General features: G+C 33.1%; 3 protein-coding genes across 3 annotated transcripts; 2 read left to right on the forward strand and 1 right to left on the reverse strand.

The window, feature by feature from the left end:
- Positions 1–711: 711 nt before the first annotated feature.
- LOC134278147 (probable delta-1-pyrroline-5-carboxylate synthase) lies at positions 712–7,863 on the forward strand. The gene is given in 8 exon segments (XM_062760463.1): positions 712–717; positions 4,134–4,271; positions 4,817–5,012; positions 5,303–5,424; positions 6,063–6,249; positions 6,682–6,777; positions 7,634–7,698; positions 7,701–7,863. Coding segments are annotated over 8 exon segments (954 nt in total). The 3' UTR covers positions 7,845–7,863.
- Positions 7,864–16,461: 8,598 nt separating this feature from the next.
- On the reverse strand, positions 16,462–17,343 carry LOC134278148 (chitinase domain-containing protein 1-like). Its single transcript, XM_062760464.1, has 3 exons — positions 17,324–17,343; positions 16,906–17,061; positions 16,462–16,588 (listed from the first exon to the last, which is right to left on the reverse strand). The coding sequence occupies exons 1-3, from the start codon at positions 17,341–17,343 to the stop codon at positions 16,462–16,464; spliced, it is 303 nt and encodes a 100-aa protein (XP_062616448.1).
- Positions 17,344–17,681: 338 nt separating this feature from the next.
- Positions 17,682–19,178, forward strand: LOC134278149 (uncharacterized). The gene has a single exon (XM_062760465.1). The coding sequence runs from the start codon at positions 17,682–17,684 to the stop codon at positions 19,176–19,178; it is 1,497 nt and encodes a 498-aa protein (XP_062616449.1).
- Positions 19,179–20,733: the final 1,555 nt, after the last annotated feature.

A 20,733-nucleotide genomic window follows, 5' to 3' on the forward strand; every position in this document is an offset into this window, starting at 1 on the left:
CTGTAATTTGATGGTAATCGCTGCCGTACATGCTTGCTAGCTGAATCTGCAGTGATGGTGTGACATTGCCATTTGACATACTGTCGAGAACATATATTTGTCCATCTAACTTCACAGATGCCACCCAATGGAATTTTCCATTGTGGTGGATCTGGACTGCTGGTGACATCACAGATCGATATTACCTAAAAAATAGGAAATTGCACGCTGCGACAAAAGCAAGATAAATACAATAACACACGGTACTCATCTTGAAAAATCAAGAGGAAATTAAAAAAATTGGTAAAATCTGGATATTTTGTAGTCTTGGAGTATAATTTTGAGACGATAATTTGATTTATTCCCGCCCATGTGAATTGAAAAACGCCAATGAATTTGTTTATTCTTAATTACTTCCAAATTAAAATTGTACTGTCCAATGAAATAAATATCGCTTTTCGGTTCAACCAATCTTTCAATAAACACTCGCGCAACTTAATTTGCTAGGAATAGGTACCCAAGCTATGTTTCACCCAATCATGTTCTGCTTATAAAGCAATATGTAATAGAGAGAGTTTAATGAGGTTAGAATATTTGTTTGCAATTTCAATTATGCGGCGGTTTTTGATGGTTTCTTGATCATGCTCATCAATGTTTCAATCAATCGATTAACGGTCAGTTAATGAGCTTACGTGTTTGGAAAAAAATTAACTAATCTGCACAGTAGGATTAATGATGGTAAAAATTAGTTTTTACAAGAATTATTATTTATGATAATTAGTACGATGCAATTTACCATAATTACACATCTATGAATGCACATTTCCATAAGAAAATAAATGACATTAAAAAAAGATTTTCCCAAAACTTAAAATGAATATTTAAAAATCATTTTAATAATTTTTTTTTTACTGAACAACAAGAGAAAGATATAAATTAATGAATGAATAACAGTATACGATGATTTGAGTTATTATTCAACGGACCATTCATAGAAAATATCAGGTCAATAAAAATATCAGGTCATATGTTTCACGTAGTTAAGGCTCAATACAGATTTATAACCATATTTTTTAAGATAACCATTATACAGAAATACCTAGCTATACATATACTTATCTGCACTTTCCTGTAGAAATTTAAAAAGAATAAAAGAACAACAAAGATAAAGAACACAAAGATATTTATTTCCACCAGGTCAAAGAAATATCAGGTCAATACATTTTCCTAGTTTATGGCTCATTACGCATACTTTTATTTTTAAACATAATTACACCTAATATATCTGTCTTAAATCCCAGAAATATAAGAATAACTAAAAAAAAAAGACACAGAAAACACGGAGATTTTATAAGTTTTTATTTCAATCAGGTCAAAATCATGTCAATAAAAATTATCAGGTCAATACACTTTCATAGTCTCTGGCTTGTTACGCATAATCATACCTATATTTTTTAACACAAACATACCTAAATTATCCGTTCTATTATCTATCAATATAACATCAAGAAAAAATAATGATAAACACAGAAATCGCGGAGATTTTATAAGTTTTTATTTCAATCAGGTCAATATCAGGTCAATGAAAATTATCAGGTCAATACACTTTCATAGTCTCTGGCTTGTTACGCATAATCATACCTATATTTTTTAACACAAACATACCTAAATTATCCGTTCTATTATCTATCAATATAACAATAAGAAAAAATAATGATAATCACAGAAATCACGGAGATTTTATAAGTTTTTATTTCCATCAGGTCAATATCAGGTCAATGAAAATTATCAGGTCAATACACTTTCATAGTCTCTGGCTTGTTACGCATAATCATACCTATATTTTTTAACACAAACATACCTAAATTATCCGTTCTGTTATCTATCAATATAACAATAAGAAAAAATAATGATAAACACAGAAAACACGGAGATTTTATAAGTTTTTATTTCCATCAGGTCAATATCAGGTCAATGAAAATTATCAGGTCAATGGATTTTCCTAGTTTATGGCTGGTTACACATAATTATACCAATATTTTTAAACAAACTTATACCTAATATATCTCTCTTACCTCCCAGAAATATAAGAATAACCAAAAAGTAAAGATAAACACAGAAAACAGAGATTTTTTTTAATTTTTTATTTCATCAGGTCAATAAGGTCAAGTCAAGTTAACCAGAGTTTTTCTGCTAAAATATCGACAATTTCTAAGTAATTTTAGGTCTACTAACACAAATTTATTAGAATTATTGATATTTAACTATATTTTGGATCTATTTCTTTATTTTCTTTTATATTAGAGCGAGTTATTAGATATTTATTACATGTGCGTTTTTCCCTGTTTCCAAAAATAGCGGACTGACTTTCACCATAACAAACGCCAATCACCTTCACTTTAAATCACAATTTCACAAATAATTCGCACATTTTCACATCTTAATTACCTATTTTCAAATGTATTGTAGTTTTATAATACATATTGATAGATTCTTAATAATTCACAAGTCATTTATACGTTTTATACTACGTTTTATGTGACGAAGCGCTAATTCCAGACTCAGACCCAACACGGTAGCGTTTGTGACGTCAGACCCAATATATTGGGTTCCCGCACACAAAGGGTTAAATAAACTAAGTAAGTACATAGTTATGATGAGCAAGAGTGCCTCTTCCAAATTTGTGAATTTCTTGGCCCCAGGGTCAGGGGTTCTAGTGCTAGGGCGGGGCTATATACATGTAGATTATTCAGTTAAAATGCATTATTTTTTAAAAATTTTTCTCCTCTGATCATGATCCTGAGTATGAATAAACTAACTAAGTACATAGTTATAATGAGCAAGAGTGCCTCTTCCAAATATGTTAATTTCATGGCCCCTATGTCAGGGGTTTAGCTATTTGGTGTAAGGAGAGGGGGGCTCTACATTACATTAATTCTTTGAAAATCTTTTCCTTTGCTCCTGGGTATTATGCCAATGATCTAAGTATATATATATATATATATATATATATATATATATATATATATATATATATATATATATATATATATATATATATATATATATATTTATGATGAGGAAAGGTGCATCTAGCAAAATGGTTAATTTCATGCCCACTGGGTCAGGGGTATCGGGGGGGGGGGGGGTATAGTCTGAAAATAAATGAATGCTTTGAAATCTACTCATTAGTATTAATCAACCATATTTGACGAAATAACGATGATAAAATTTTGAAATATGTGGCCCCAGGGTCTGTGGTTCCTGTGGGGTGGGGTGCACAATTGCATGGTTTAGAATGGAAGTGCATTTTTCTCTTAGTTACTCTGATCTACTTATGGGTGTTAAGTGACTATCTAGTAAGCATTGCTAAGTGTATAATTAGGATAAGCAATAGTGCCTCTTTCAAAATTGTGAATTTCATGGCCTCTGGTTTAAAACACAAACCAAATTCAATTGTTGGAAAGTTGTTACATGATACTCAGGTGACCTATAAGGCCCGTGGGCCTCTTGTCTGGTTGAGTGATCAGGTTAAAGTTTTTGGTGCAGGTTTCATTTTTAAATAACTATGAGTTCTTTCATGACCAATCTTGCATGGATGATACATCTAAGGATGCATACTACCAGGCTTGATTCGGATGCTGAATCTGACCTACATTTTCCGGTTGAGTGAACAGGTTAAAGATTTTGGTGCAGATTTCATTTCCAAGTATCTATAAGTCCTATGTTGACCAAACTTGCATGGATGATACATCTAAGGATGGATACTACCAGACTTGCTTCAGATGCTGAATTCGACATACCTACATTTTTCAAATAATAGACCAGGTAAAAGTTATGGTCGCAGTTCTATTTCCAAGAAACTATAAGGCTTATATAACATTGTATAAACCAAACTTGCACAAATGTTGCATCAAGAGATGAAAACTCTCCAATTTGCTTCAGATGCTGGATTTTGATTACATTTTCATGAAGAAGAACTAGTTTAAATTTTTTATGTAGGTCTATTTCAAAGTATCAGATCAAAATTGCTTAAATATTTTCATTTTTGGAATGTACACTTTTTGTTGGTTAATTGTGTGACTTTGCCTTACTTAAAGACAACATTCGTTGGGGTGAGCTTTGTAATCTCTGATTACCTATGTTTTTTTTAGGTAGCAGCACTATCCATCGCCAGTGGCAATGCTCTGCTTTTAAAAGGAGGGAAGGAAGCATATCATAGCAACCAGATCCTCCACTCCCTGGTACAGGAAGCACTGGAACCATTCGTTCCCAGGGAAACCATTTCACTGGTAAGATTGTGTTGACTAATGTCTTTGTCCTAATGTTTTTGGATTGAAAATTTGGGAATACTGCTTTGTGAGTTTGTTTGCATGTCTACATGTACATCTTGACATTTGAAGGAGAATTTAGATTTGTTCACTGAAGGTCACTCTCAAGAATTAATATGAGTTCAAGGTCATATTTAATCAAAGTACAAAGAGAAAAAATTCCCTTCATATGATAAGAAATTTAAAATGGATTTTTTTATTTTAGAATAAAATGAAGGATAGTATTAATTTATAGTTACAGCTTTAAGACAAATTATGGAAGATGTTTCCACATTTAAAAAAATGTTATATTCATGGCAATACAGTTATACTGGGTATTGAGTTGTTGGTGTATTCATGAATTGGTGCTACACATGTCTGCTTAGTATATTGAAATATGATTTCTTAGTGGTATTCATAAATTAGGGCATTATTGTCTACACCAAAGCTGATAAAATATGAAGCCCGCTTTTTTTAAGTGCACGTAACTACAACATTGTTTAGTGTTGATAATTCCTGTACTATAGGTCAGCACACGTGAGCAGATTGAGTCTCTGCTGGAACTGAAGCAGTACATCGACCTGATTATTCCCCGCGGCTCTAACGAACTGGTCAGTATGATACAGAAGCTCAGCCAGGGGATTCCTGTCCTGGGACACAGCGAGGGCATATGTCATGTTTATACTGACCAGGAGGTGGACGAGCAGATGGCACTCAACATTGGTAATGTTCTGTTGAAATGTATGAGCATAATTTCTCATCAATTTGAAATCTAGTGATGATTAATTTTTTTCTTGCTTTTAAATGGCAAGAAATAAATATATCCATTGAGATTAGAACTGAAATAGTTTTTTAGAAGAGCAAAATATTCTTGCCATATGGGTAAACTTTTGATTTCATGTAAATAGACTTGAACTGTTCTTCGAATGAGGGTTTAGAATTATTTAGTGCTATCCAAAATTTATTTTATTGTAATAAGATGATTTTTGAGGACAGTTTTTATCGTATTTCAGTGCGGGACTCTAAGACAGACTACCCTGCCGCTTGTAATGCCGTAGAAACCATTCTGGTCAACAAGGCACATCTCAGAACACTGTTTTTCGAGGATTTGTTTGATATGCTGAGATCTGAGGGGGTAGGTAGAAAATGGAAGCTCAGTAGAAAGGGTGCTTTAATAGTTTTATAGGAAGGGCTAAAGGATTTGAATTACATGTACCAGAGATTAAAAATTAAACTTTAAGCTCAAAATTGCTGGATTTTGCTCTCTTGAGAACTCTTGTAAGTTGAAATAATTACAAATTGTCAAATTAGGCCATAATAAATAAATAGCTAGATTCTCATCCGAATTTTTTTAAAAATCGAGGCGGGCGGGCGGCTTTTACTTTATATTTTTTATTTTTTCAATTTTGCAGATTTTTTATTGACCTGGTCAATCGATGTATTTTTATCTATAAAACCCGAATAAAAGTCACAGTAAAGGTTCAATTATCTCTTACTTCACATCATCACCTATCTTTTCAACCAATGACCCTTGTTTAAAATATATACACATATATTACAGCAATTACCATCTTTTCAGCTGTCAAAATCATGTCGACTTTGAATACCGATCCCGATCAGAATTAAGACGAAGAAAAACAGAAATAAAAAAAATCGAGGCGGGGGTATAAAATCGGGGCGGGCGGGGATGAGAATCTAGGAATATTTTTATTATGGCCTTATGTATAAAAGCAAAGTCTAATAAAATTTTATGTTGTTTTTATTTAACAACAGGTCAAGATTTACTCTGGTCCCCGTTTATCATCTGCCCTGAAATTCGGCCCCCCACCGGCCCCCTCCCTTCACACGGAGTACGGAGACTTGTCTGTCACCATAAAGTTAGTGGATGACGTCCGTGACGCCGTCCGTCACATCAACAAGTACAGCAGTAGTCACACCGACACCATAGTGACCAGTCATAGTGAGTGGTCCATCTAAATAACAGCCCCTCCCCTCAGTACCTAGTGGTGAAATCTGTAGTGAACAGTCATAGTGGATGGTCCATCTAGTTAAATCATAACTCCCCCCCCCCCCCCCATCACCCTTGTACACATTTCCCATGACATTATTTCAGTAATGCTTTATGATCTTCATGGTCTTCAACCTTACCCATCCCAGCCATTTTTTACCATAATTATAAAGCTTTGTTTTCATGCATCTATATGATTTAAAATACATGTAAAAGGAATTTGTTTATGAGGTTCTTCATAGTTCATAGGTGCTTTTAATTAATGGTAAAAGATGACCATAGCTGCTTTTAATTAATGGTCAAAGATGATCATAGCTGGTTAAATTGCGTTAGTAAATTACAGAAAAAAAATGTTCTCATAAGCATCACTATTTTTTAATACAGAAAACACAGCAGCAGTTTTTCTCAAGGGAGTGGACAGTGCTTGTGTGTTTCACAACACTAGTACAAGGTTTGCTGATGGCTACAGATTCGGTCTAGGTTAGTAATGTTTTGCAGTACATTGTAGTACTTCTGTAGAAATTCTTATTTCCAGGTGCTAGTATTTTACAATTTTCTGTAATATTTCATTTTCGGCATATATAGTAAAACACGTTTAGTACGAACACGGATATAGCGAATTCACGGATATAACGAAGTGTTTTTGGGTCCCCGGCAAAATTCTTAACAATATCTTCGTAAAATTTTACGGTTATAACGAACTTTGATATAACGAATTTACAGATATAAAGAACTGATTTTGAGTCCCGTTGAGGTTAAATATAATGAATTTTACATCTTTTATAACAACTTTCAAAGATTTCAAAATTTGAATAATTGATTACTGACTTTATTTTCTCTCAACATTTGTATATAAAATTCAATTCATAATGAAACCTTAGTTATCGAAGGTATTTTTTGTAATATTTGTTTGCCTAACATATTTGGTAGTAATACTTGAAGAAAGACATGCATATTGCAAATTCACCATATATGGTTATACGAATTCGTTATACAGATATAACGAATTGCGGATAGAGCGAATTAAATTAACAGGTTCCAAGGACTTCGCTATAACCGTGTTTTACTGTACCGTGTTTTACTGTAGTGACAATCCAGTAAATGTGCCTAATTTTTCTTTCTGTAAAATAACAGAAATTAAAATAAAATTTGGAACACATTGAAAACATATTTTGCAGAATTATTAATTAAATTTTTGTTAGAAGAAAGATAACTCTGTCTGTTGAATTTTGAATTTGTCCATGATGCAATGAAGTCAACAACAATTTGGGTTGAAAATAAAGAGGAGAGATTTAACAGTGATTAAATAAATGTATATTTTTATTTTTGTTCTTAGGGCCTGAGGTTGGTATAAGCACCAGCAGAATTCATGCCCGTGGTCCCGTAGGAGTGGAGGGACTTGACTCACCACGAAATGGCTCCTCCATGGCGAGGGGCATATAGTGGAGGATTTCTCGAAAGGAAAATTGGAATACCGACACGTGTCTCTCCCACTGACCCAGGAACAAGCATCGGAGGAGGAAGAACATGTAGAACGGGAGGAATAGAGCTCTGGTTATTGGACTGTTTAAAGACGTACAACACACTGGGGGAGATAACTCTTGCGATTTCAATTGAACGTTTGACGTGACGTCAAATTTAACGTCAAAAATAAAGCGTCAAAACGACGAGTAAAACGATCCCGATGTATATCAATCATGAAAGAAAATTGGGATATGGGGCTTGGCTTTGATTGCGCGTACCATACTCAATCAATTAGTATTTTTTAATTAACCCGATTAAACTCCGTAAAAAGCAAGACATAAAATACCATCCCTTAATGTTTATTTCATTTCATTTCATATACAATAAATGGTATTTTTTATCAAAGCGCAGCATTTTTTTTTATTCTGAAAATTTTATTTTACATTGCCGAAATTCTCATTATGTACAATTGGCTATATAACATTCCGATTAATGGTCTTCATTACAATTTGTGCGTTTACGATATAAATATTTTTTTTTTCTTTAATCAAATAAAATAACAATAAATAAACAAAAAAAAACTTTTTACAATGTAAAATCGATGTAGACCCTTACTGATCAAAGAGGAACAACTCTGAAAATGTAGGAGATGTTTATTTTCCTCCCATTATTCACGGTTTTCCACAGAATCAGATACATTTACAGCAAGACCTGATAAATCCGAGAATTGAATACTATAGACCTCATATACACAATGTAAGTATAGAATTGAAAAGAATTGTTCACTTGTACTGAAATTATCTGCAAAGATGAATATCCTATTGCAGCAAATCGTTTGACTTTCTGTCAACAATGTCGGTTCGCATTTCCTCGAATCAAAACAAAACGTAGCCTATAAGATTTTTCAAAAATATCAAAGTGCGATCTGATATAAATTGAAATACATGAAGAGTTTAATGTTTGATATTTTGAAGTTAATGTGGACGAATACGGAATTTTCATACTAACTTTAGAAGCGACGACATTGAAAGAAATGCGTACAATATCATGAGGGGTGTACATCTATGCAAATGTGATGTATCCCCACGGCCACATACTGTCTCGTTTGAAATAATGACATGAAAGAAACTACAATTATTCCATTTATATCACAGGAGATTTGAACATACACCATTATTTTAATGAATAAAATTAAAGATATAAAATCAAAAATCGACATATTGAAGTTCAACAAAACTTGAATTCGTATCCAGGTTTCATGTGATATGGAATGCATAAAGCATACATATATGGACTAAACACTAAAATCCTTCAGTATTTTTTTCCTGATACACATAAAAAGAGTAGTCAATATTTATTCTGCATTCATGAATTTAAGAACTAATGCATACCTCCGGGATTCAAATGACGAAATACCAGTATATTTGCACTGTAAACGACGTTTCGTCAAACGCTAATGGTCTGCGACGCAAAAAAGGAAGGGGTGGGGGTGGTAGGGGTATTCAAAAATTACCTAAAAATCTACATTTAAATACGCTTTACAAATGAGAACTTTTAAATTTGTAAGTTAATATATTTTTGAAGCAAAAGCAATATTCCAATTTGATTTTTTAATGTGTATTTGTAGATTCATATAACAAAGTGATCGACCCCCGTCTGAAAGACGCGCGGGAACGTGATTTATTCAGAAAGGGGGAGGGGGTAATTTTCCGCTATTAAATCAAAACTGGTCGTACAAAAATTATACAAAAAATTATGAAGATTATTTTTACTACCAGCTACCTAAAGAAAGTTTTTTACCAAAATTAAACGATAGGTTTTTTCACAAAAAAAATTTGAATCTGAAAAATACGCAATTTTCAAGGCTTAGATAATTCATAGTTTTTCAGTTTAAGGTCTTTAAAAATTATTTTGATGATATGTATATCAAAAAGATGACTATATTTTTGTGTTAAATGGTTAAAAGAATAAGCCAATGAAATTTGACATTGATATCTAACCTGGCTTTCTTGAAAATCAAGGTTTAAGTAGTTCATTGATTAAAAATTTCTCTCCTCGTAAACACCTAAAGGGGGGTAACTTTTGGAAGTTCCTGTCCAAAAACCACTCGAACGATTTTGTCCAAAATGTGCATACATACAGTAGATATATTCATGTACTAAATATACAAAAATAACGAAAATTAAACGACAGGAATTTTTTGGGGTAGGTGTGTTGTACATCCTTAAATAATTTGCAAAATGGACATGTGTGAATCGAATCGGTAGTTGTCATTAGATTTCTGATTAGAGAGTGAATGCTGTCTCATTGTGGGATTTCAAAATAGAATTACGGTAGATTGCTGTCTCGCATAAATAATACCATGATCATTGGGAGTTTATAGATAATTTTCCAACAGTATGTCCATTTTTTTTTTTACATTTTTGAAAAAATGGAAAAATATTTTTTTCAGGACACAATCTGTAATTTTTAGCTCTACTGGTCAGAGACCAGAAGAGCTTATGCGATAGTAAGGTGTCCGTCCGTCTGTCTGTCTGTCTGTCCGTCTGTCTGTAAACAATTTTTCAAAACGCTACTCCTCCTACAGTTTTGGTCTGATTTTAATATAACTTGGCACACAAGTAGACTACACTAAGATACATAAAATAGTGCATCGGTTTTTGATTTTGATGAACGGTGTTGCCGTGGTTATTAAAAATAGAATTTTCTGTGAAATTGTTTCATATTGCTACTCCTCCTACAGTTTTCATTTGATTTCAATATAACTTGGCACACAAGTAGACTACACTAAGATACATAAAATTGTGCATCAGTTTTTGATTTCGATGAAAGGTGTTGCCATAGTTACTAAAAATAGAATTTTCTGTGAAATTCCTTGAAAACGCTACTCCTCCTACATTTTGATCTGATTTCAATATAACTTGGCACATAAGCAGACTACACTAAAATACATAAAATAGTTCATCGGTTTTTGATTTTGATGAAAGGTGTTGCCATGGTTACTAAAAATAGAATTTTCTGTGAAATTCCTTGAAAACGCTACTCCTCCTACACTTTTGGTCTGATTTCAATATAACTTGGCACATAAGCAGACTACACTAAAATACATAAAATAGTTCATCGGTTTTTGATTTTGATGAAAGGTGTTGCCATGGTTACTAAAAATAGAATTTTCTGTGAAATTCCTTTAAAACGCTACTCCTCCTACAGTTTTAGTCTGATATTAATATTACTTTGCACACAAGTATACTACACTGAGATACACAAAATATTGCATCGGTTTTTGATTTCGATGAACGGTGTTGCCATGGTTACTAAAAACAGAATTTTCTGTGAAATTCCTTTAAAACGCTACTCCTTCTACAGTTATGGTCTGATTTCAGTATTACTTGGCACACAAGAAGACTACACTAAGATACATAAACTAGCGCATCAGTTTTTGATTTCGATGAACAGTTTTGCTATTGTTACTAAAAATAGAAATGTCTGTGAAATTCCTGATGGCAATGGCTTCTTTTCTCATCCTTTGTCATAAGTACAAACCAGTAGAGCTACAGTCTCGACAGAGACTTCTGGTTGATGATTCACAAGAATATGTTCTTGAAAATTGTAATTGTCACTAAGCTTTAATGAATTGTTAATGATGTCTGATTTTCATTTTAGGCACTTATTTCTACATTTAGGTAATGGAAAGTTATTGCTAAATCTATATTATTTAGTAAATAAGTTTGTTAAAAAAGCAATAACACGTGCACTGCAACAGTTTGCTTGTTTTTGTTCTATACTCATATACCATGAATGGATGCACACCTACTTGTACATATTTTTGATATAAAGTTCTTTTGTTTTACCTCAATTACAAGTAATATGAAAAAAAAAATTTCAAAGTAGTTTTTAAACCATAATATTTCTAGATCTGAGAAATGTGTTTATCTATCAAGGGTGCCATAATACTTATTCTGTAGTTACTTTTGTAAACAATTATATCACTGATCTGGGTGTAGTATAGATCTGTTGCAAATGTTTCACTGATGTTTTTTTTTTGTTTAAATACATGTACGAATAAATTACAGTATTTTGTATTTCGATCATTAGAATGAATATACAGTAAAATTTCGTATCACAACATTGACGTCTTGATTACAATTGATATGTTGGAGTAAATTTGAAGTCCCAACCACATGTTATCTTTTATATTCTTCAGTATTTTTATCTTTGATGCCACTGAGTTTAAAAATAATGAATTTCACTATGCATACATACACATGTATATAATGAGTAGGTATTTAAAGGTTTTTGTCTCATGTTTCCACAAGCTGAATCATTGATTATTTTATACATCATTCCCACAAGGCCAGGGGGCCTGAGTCAACTCATTGCCGTTGGCCCTCTGGCATATTTCATTAGGAATTATAGGGCTTGCTTCTCTCATTCAGAACTACCAATCAAAGCTTTCATAAACAGATAATGTATACAAAAAGGATTCAGTTGACACCTCAAATGCTCGTGTTATGAGTTAATTGTTTACCGTATAATGGCTTAATGTGATTGGTTGCAAGAAAAGAAAAACTTCAAATTTTTTAATATTTTCAGAACATGTCACTTCAGTCAGCCCACGAATATAGAATGAAATATGCCAGCTAGGGGTCCAATGAAATGTGTTGACTCGTGACCCCTTGCGTTGCAAGGATGTTTCTACATTGGATATGTATTAAAAGATTGATAGGTCATATACCATTTGCTTTATCAGAATACAATGCACTATGATAATAAAAGTATTTTCTTATTTGTTCTTCAAATATATTTTAAACTATAAATAAAGTTGTGTGGTTAGTTTTGTTTTTTTATTTCAATAAAGAAAAAATGGTAAATGATATTTAATTTGAATTCTTTCTTAATTTAGTATTATTTCAGTTCTGACTTCTGTAATCAAAACTGAAAATTATTAATCAGAAGAGATGTCATTATATAATGCTATACTCATATAAATGAAAATAAAATTGTTAAACCCGGATATGTCTAGGGAAAGGTATGGTAAGCTCTTTTACTATTTATTCATGACATAAAAATTTTATTTCAATAATATATCTCGTAATGCACAGAGAGATAACTCTTTAGCTTATAGAGATCTATTTGAATATCATATATCTATACCTTAGAGAGATATCTCTTTAAACAAGAGAAAACTTTTTGTATGAGAGATATCTCTTTTGATTTGAGAGATGTCTCTTTAAGTGAGAAATATATCTCTTGAAGTTGGAGAGATATCTCTTTTAATAAGGCTAAAAGAGATATCTTTCTTAGTTAGAGAGACATCTCTTTATATCTTCAAAAAGAGATATCTTTCTAAGCTAAAGAGATAGATTTTTTCCAGTGGTCCTTGATATAAAATAATTAATTTTCTCCTTTCAAACGAAAGCGAAACGGGAAGCAAAGTCTGGAATAATTTCGCTGTTATGAAAAAAAAGACTAATCCGAGCATGCATGCAATACCCAGAATAATATATGTACTATGTAGACAAATATGCTATAAATACCTTGTTTGAAACAACAAATAATAATGGCAACTTCATTGATAAACATAATAAAAGTTTAATAATATTTTGGAAAAAGAAAAACGATAGATATCTCACTAAGTGAAAGAGATATCTAAATGTGAAGATATCTCTAAGTTAGAGATATCTCTTAAAATGAGAGATATCTCTGTAAGTTGGGAGATATCTATATTTTTTAAGGATTTCCACCCCTAATGGGATCAAATTCCTTACCCTTAAATGTCCATCACGTACATAATACTCTGCTATTATATTAAAGCATTTTATTATGAAAAAGGATTAATTAGAAAGAAAGTTTAAAAAAAATTCATTAATTAAGCAGCAATTATTTAAGCAGAAGTTTTTTTTAACGTAGAACCTACGTCGTATGACATCATAACTAGTGAATTTGTTTAACCTGTGCTAGATCCATTATGACGTCATAATTAATTCAATGTCACTTTTTCCCGTACTTGACAGCTTCAATAGAAATGGTAGAAAATACTACATTTTGAAATTCACAGAATTCAATCATGCCGAAATAATCTTAATTCAATTCATATATTTTTTGGTTTATAATGCTTAATGGCAATATATTTCTGGAATAAGAGAAAACCTGTAGGCACCTTTCATTTACTAGATCTAGACCTGAAGTTGACAAACCAAAGACTATCTAGTGTGATGAAATTACAACTTTCGTTATAATTTGAATGGTATGTAACCATTTTGAAGGAATGCAAAAATCGTAAGAAATCTTTAGTTGCAAGCTAAATAGTGTAATATCTTGATGAAATGTGTCTAAATCAAAGATGTACGTGTGGTAGATCGTGTGATCGTGTGTACATTATGATTTTTGTGATATCTATAATGAAATGATGTGCATTCCTTTTCACAATTATTTGTTACTTATTCATATTCTTGGTGTTACAATTTTTCTATTAAATTTGATCTTTTAAATTAAAGGTACAATTTCTGATAAATATTTAATCTGAAAGTAACCCCAAATAGTCATTTAATTATTAAATCCCGTGTAAGTGCAAAAAGGTCAAGAATATGTGTATCGGTAAATAGCCTATCTCTCATTAGTTAGAGGGGAAAGGTATATATTTTAATCACTTTTTGTAATCATTTGGGTATGTTCTTCATCATATTAAAGACTGAATACATTGTGACAAAGACTTATAAAAAATATTTGCAAATGTAGGGTGCAAAATTGACTAAAAATAATAGAGTTCATTATACTATTCTTTTTTAATGGTGGACTTATCTTTTATGTCAATTGAATAAAAAAGAAATTATTCTTGAGAAAATATTGTTTAATATTTTTCAGTTTAAGTCTATAAACGACGATGTTTGGAGAGGTATTTTTGTGATTTTTCATATTCCCTTTATGACAAGTACCCCTAAAAATATTTAAAAATGTGAAGTCGCAATATGTAATTACCATACCAAGTTTCACAGCCTGTACTAGATTTAACAAGCAAATTCAAAGAATTGTGGTCCCCCGCTTTCGGTGTCTTTTTGGGTGAGATGTCATTTTTTATGACATATTGTGTCTAATATGAACGCCCTATCATAAGTCATCTATTTACAAATTATCCCTGAACTCCAAGGTCAAGGTCAAAGGGTTAATGTTCTTGGTATCCAATGAAGTCTTTTTAAAAGGACTACATATGTGAAGTATGAAAACCCTAGCCCTTACCATTCAAAAGCCATGATCAAGGTTAAAGTTTTCTCATAAGTACAAAAAATCTCCAAGGTCAAGGTCAAAAGGTCAAGGTTGTTGGTATCAAATAAATGGTCTTGCCACAAAGAATACATATGTGAAATATGAAAGTCCTGGTTTCTACTGTTCAAAAGTTGTGGCCAAGGTCAACATTTTTGAAAAGTAGGTCAAACTCCAAGGTCAAGGTCCAAGGGGCAAAGTTCTTGGTATTCAATGAAAGGTTTTATCAGAAGAATTATATATATGAAGTATGAAAGTCCTAGGCCTTAGCATTCAAAAGTTATGGTCAAAATGAAAGTTTTTTCATAAGTACCGAAATCTCCAAGGTCAAGGTCAAAAGGTTAAAGTTGTTGGTATCCAATAAAAGGTCTTGCTACAAAGAATATATATGTGAAATATTAAAGTCCTAGTACCTACCATTCAAAAGTTATGGCCAAAGCAAAAGTATGGAATTTTTGTGTAAAAGTGGGTCAAACTCCAAGGTCAAGGTCAAAAGGTCAAATTTGGTGGTACCCAAAGAAAGTTCTTGTCACAAGGAATACACATATGAAATATGAAAGTCATAGCTCCACTAAATCAAAAGTTATGGGCAAGGTTAAAGTTTTTGTGACGGACGGACAGACTGACGGACAGACGGACAGACGGACGGACGGACAGACGAATGAGATTTAATGTCCCCTCGCTTTCGCGAAAGCGGGGGACAAAAACAAGGAAACATGTCATGAGCTTTTAACTGATTGATAAGCAAGTACTAATTTATCATTTTGAAAAGTTTAAAAATCTTGTGGCAAAGATTTTTCCGACATAGGTTCTACCTTAACAAAGATTGCATTGAAGTCAATGGGGTAAAGCGTTTTTTCAATATAAAAATTTAAATAAATTGAATATCAATAAATCCTGCGGTGGAAAGATGCATTGAAACATTAAAAATAGAATGACAATTGAAAACAATTTTTTTACTCGCTAAATTTTTTTTAATTGATATTTTTCCTTTATTAAAAAAAGGGGAGATAACTCTCACCAAAACTAAAGGTCATTAATTAGGACGCATCCCACTATACATACTTATAGTAATAAACGGGAAGCATATCTAAATTAACAATGCCTACACATCTGTTATGTATTCAATTTCATTGAATTTGTTCCTATTAGGGATTGAATACGTTAAGAGATAACCCTCTAAGATCTTAGATTCAAGAATCTCTGTAATTGGAAGATGAATTTTATTTCCCGAATAAATAACAAAAGGGCTTGCCATAGAACCCTAGCTACACTTAAGTTTAATGACATAGCAATCCAAGCTTTACTAAATGGACAAAATCATCTTGACATTTTTTTTTTGAAAAGACACCAAAGATAATCAAAGAAAAAAAAAGGTAAGTTGATAACCGCGCCCCCTCTCCATCCCCAAGATTTATAATCTAGATATGACAATAATTCTTAAAAGTAGTCCAATCCTTGACCTATTTCCCAGATAGAGATTCCCGTGCCTAGTCGTTGAGCCAGATCTATTCGTTTTTGTAGAGAAAGTAATGTTGGGTAAAAATGCCACTTTGCTCTGTAAATTCTGAAAAAAGAGAAAATGTGGATTCAGTAGCCAATGTTGCAACATGCAGATAATAACTAAAAGACACGCTGATAAAATACAATTTGTGAAAGAATAGAATTACTAGTCTGCTTTTGCCCTAGACCAGAAAGGATTTAAACTATATAGCATCATATCGAATCTGATTTACCAAAATTTCATTTGCCAAATGTAATTGTATATCTTGTAGAGGCATCAATATGCTAAAATTTGTGAACCGCTAAAAACTGACTTTGCAGTAGCTTACTTGATAGTATTTATTTCAGATATATGCTGAAGTACGACCAAGATAGACTTACTGACTGCCTACCATAGGACCTCTCCTTCCAACCGAGTATTCATTGCCATAAAAGTTTAACCCTAGGAGAATTTTCTGTCTGACCTCTGGGTTATCATCATAGACGAGGGCCAAAACACAGGACTCCATCCAAGATAACGGGCTGTTAGGTCCAGGTCTGAAAAACAAGATATTGTTCAAATCCACACATTAAAAAAATTATAAATTGAAATATTTTTTTATTAACAACGTCATCAATTATGTAATACTTAGTTTACATGTATGAAGCAATAATGAAGCGAAAAAGATTTTTGTTAAAATTTATATCAGCATATATATGTACCTGACAGGTTTGACTAACTACCTTCATATTAATAACATTTATGATAAATACTCATATATTGGTAATTGCCTGTAAATGTCGCCTCTTGTTACAATACCTATGGGTTGGAGAAATCATATGTCATCAAACCGAATGCATCCACAACAGATAGCAGCTCATCAAATACTGATTTACCAAACATCCTACATTCCTAAAAATTTGTTAAAAAAACATTTTATTCATCAAACATTTTCTCGACTTCAAATTTAAGGGTTAAAACGAAACAGTCCAAAAGCCTGTGACCTAGATTAAAGCAAACTCTTGATAATAACTTGATAGCGTGCATCTACTTGAATTGTTATCTTGTCAACATGTTATCAGTTTCAAAAGTCCAACTGTACATTTTACTTAAAAGTATTAGCTACCTACAGTCAACTCAAATCGACATTGATTTAGGTGGCCAACATTCAACAAACATGGCAGAGAACAAACCAAGATATTCTCTGGGCTCTCCTTTGGTGCATATTAAAAAGTGTGAAATTCACGATTTCTCTATTGATATGATATGTGAGGACTGTGATGAATTCATTTGTGCCAATTGTGCTAAAACAGATCATAGAGATCATGACTGGAAAACACTACAAACGGCAGCCACCGAAAGAAGGAGATGTCTGGTTAATTTTTTTAGGAAGATCAAGGAAGCGGATCTGTCTGGGATTAATGAGAAGATGGAGAAGATGTCAAAGCAGATCTCAGAAAATAAAGAACTTTATGACTCAGAGATAAATAAGCTACAGAAGCATTGTGATGAGATAATATCCAGGGTATTAAAAGCCAAACAAAATATTGTACAAAGATTGAAAGACAATTTGGAAGAAAAAAATGAAAAGTTGAAAAGTAACATATTTGAGATGGACAAAACATGCAAAATGAAGCAAGAAATTGCAGATATAGCCACGTTCATGGAGGAGAACCACAGCACCATGTCGGATTACAGCTTCATTGACAACCACAGAGAACTGAGAAAAATGCTCTCTGGCCTGGATGTTGATATGAAGGACTGTAAACATTCAGTGAGATACATTAAAGGAGAAATCAGTGATTTTGTACTCAAGAATATGATTGGAAACACTCTGGACTTAGATGATATCAGTTTGACCGAAACAAACACATTTAAATATGGAGATAACATAGTTTTCTTGGCATTGTGTGAAGACCTTTGCTACATAGGGAATATAAAGATCTTGTTACCTTACACTGAACAAGTAAGCAAAGAAGGTGAAATAGAGCATACATATAATATTACTGCTAATGACGTGTGTGTGACTGATACGAGTGATGTTTATTTTACTAATTATAGTAACAATTCTATCAGCTGCCTGTCATCATCAGGATCTGTCTCTACAGTCATCAGTACAGATCCACTGGAACCAGATGGAATATGTCAGTCAGTGGACGGCGGACTACTGATTACATTGAGAGACAGTGAATCAGATGATTTCAAATTAGAGTCACACAGCAGACGTCTGGTGAGACACATCACAGTTACAGGTGACGTCTTCCATGAGTATGAGTACCTTGCTGGCCAGGAAGACGGTCATACCAGACTGTTCACATTGCCAACCAGAGTCACACAGAACAGAAACAATGATATCTGTGTTGTGAACTGTACAAGTCTCAGTGCAAGTGAACTCGTGATTATGTCTCCTTCTGGCCGTATAAAGTCTGTCTACCGTGGACACAACCTATCAGTGGACTTTTATCCAACTGATGTACAGTGTGACTCTCTCTGTAACATCCTTGTTACTGACCCCAACAACAAACAGATCCATCTGCTGAGTCCTGACGGGGAGTTCCTGAAGTTTTTACTAACAGAAGAACTATGGAATCATCCATTCAGATTAACAATGTACAAGTCTGCATTGTGGGTGGGATATAAGGAAGGACTTGTCAAAGTGTTTCAGTACAGATAGATTGTAGAAATTATATTACAAATAAATTGTGATAAAATGCACTGTAATATTCATTTGAAGTTTCATGTAAAAAATATAGTTACGTGCTAACTATATTTATATCTAGTAACGCCCTGTCTTGTGATTTTTTTTTATATTTTAGAACCCAGGTATTATCTTTGAGATAAAAGATCGATACCACAGCGTCTGACACATCTCTTTCAAACATGTATTTGGATATCTTACTTGACAAAGATGTTAATGTTAATCTAACAACTAAGTTTCATGAGAAAGCTTACTTACTCAGCAATACACCTGCACGCGGGGTTTATATCTCTCAGTTGATCTGATAGCAAAAGGGTATGCTCTACGTATGTACAATTTCGAAAACGAGATAAATTGACAAACAAGTTGATGAAACAAGATTATCAGCTTGTTTGTCAAAAGTAATCATTTCGTAATTAGTTCTTTGGTCAATACAATGACCTTGTTAGCAGATGCAATTTTTCATTGAGTCAAATGCTGACTAATGTTTTTCATACTAATTGTTAGTTCCTTATCTACACCCTAAATTGTCGACGTATTCTTCTGTTATTTCCCAATCTTGACAAGTTATTACTTTCATACCAAGTATTTACACCTACCATGATCAATGTCTTGTTCCACTTGCACGCAAAAATGGGTATAATCAAACCCTTTTCAGTTTCATTGTCCCTCTCTATGTAGAAGTGTGTAAATACAAACCCTGATCAAAATCAGGGTGCCCTGTATGTAGAAGTGTGTAAATACCTACCCTGATCAAAATCAGGGTGCCCTGTATGAAGAAGTGTGTATACACCTACCCTGATCTATGTCCCCTGTACGTAGAAGTGTGTATACAGCTACCCTGATCAATGTCCCCTGTACGTAGAAGTGTGTACACACCTACCCTGATCAATGTCCCCTGTATGTAGAAGTGTGGACATACCTACCCTGATCAATGTGCCCTGTATGTAGAAGTGTGTATACATCTACCCTGATCTATGTCCCCTGTATGTAGAAGTGTGTATACAACTACCCTGATCAATGTCCCCTGTATGTAGAAGTGTGTACATACCTACCCTGATCAATGTGCCCTGTATGTAGAAGTGTGTATACATCTACCCTGATCTATGTCCCCTGTATGTAGAAGTGTGTATACAACTACCCTGATCAATGTCCCCTGTATATAGAAGTGTGTATACATCTACCCTGATCAATGTCCCTTGTATGTAGAAGTGTGTATACATCTACCCTGATCAATGTCCCCTGTATGTAGAAGTGTGTATACACCTACCCTGATCTTTGTCCCCTGTATGTAGAAGTGTGTATACATCTACCCTGATCTATGTCCCTTGTATGTAGAAGTGTGTATACACCTACCCTGATCAATGTCCCCTGTATATAGAAGTATGTATACATCTACCCTGATCAGCATCCCCTGTATGTAGAAGTGTGTATACACCTACCCTGATTAATGTCCCCTGTATGTAGAAGTGTGTACATACCTACCCTGATCAATGTGCCCTGTATGTAGAAGTGTGTATACATCTACCCT

This window comes from Saccostrea cucullata, unplaced genomic scaffold (genome assembly GCF_032062105.1).
Source record: "Saccostrea cucullata isolate Sc308-1 unplaced genomic scaffold, CSIRO_AGI_Scuc_v1 ctg6928, whole genome shotgun sequence".
Taxonomy (NCBI): Eukaryota; Metazoa; Mollusca; class Bivalvia; order Ostreida; family Ostreidae; genus Saccostrea; species Saccostrea cuccullata.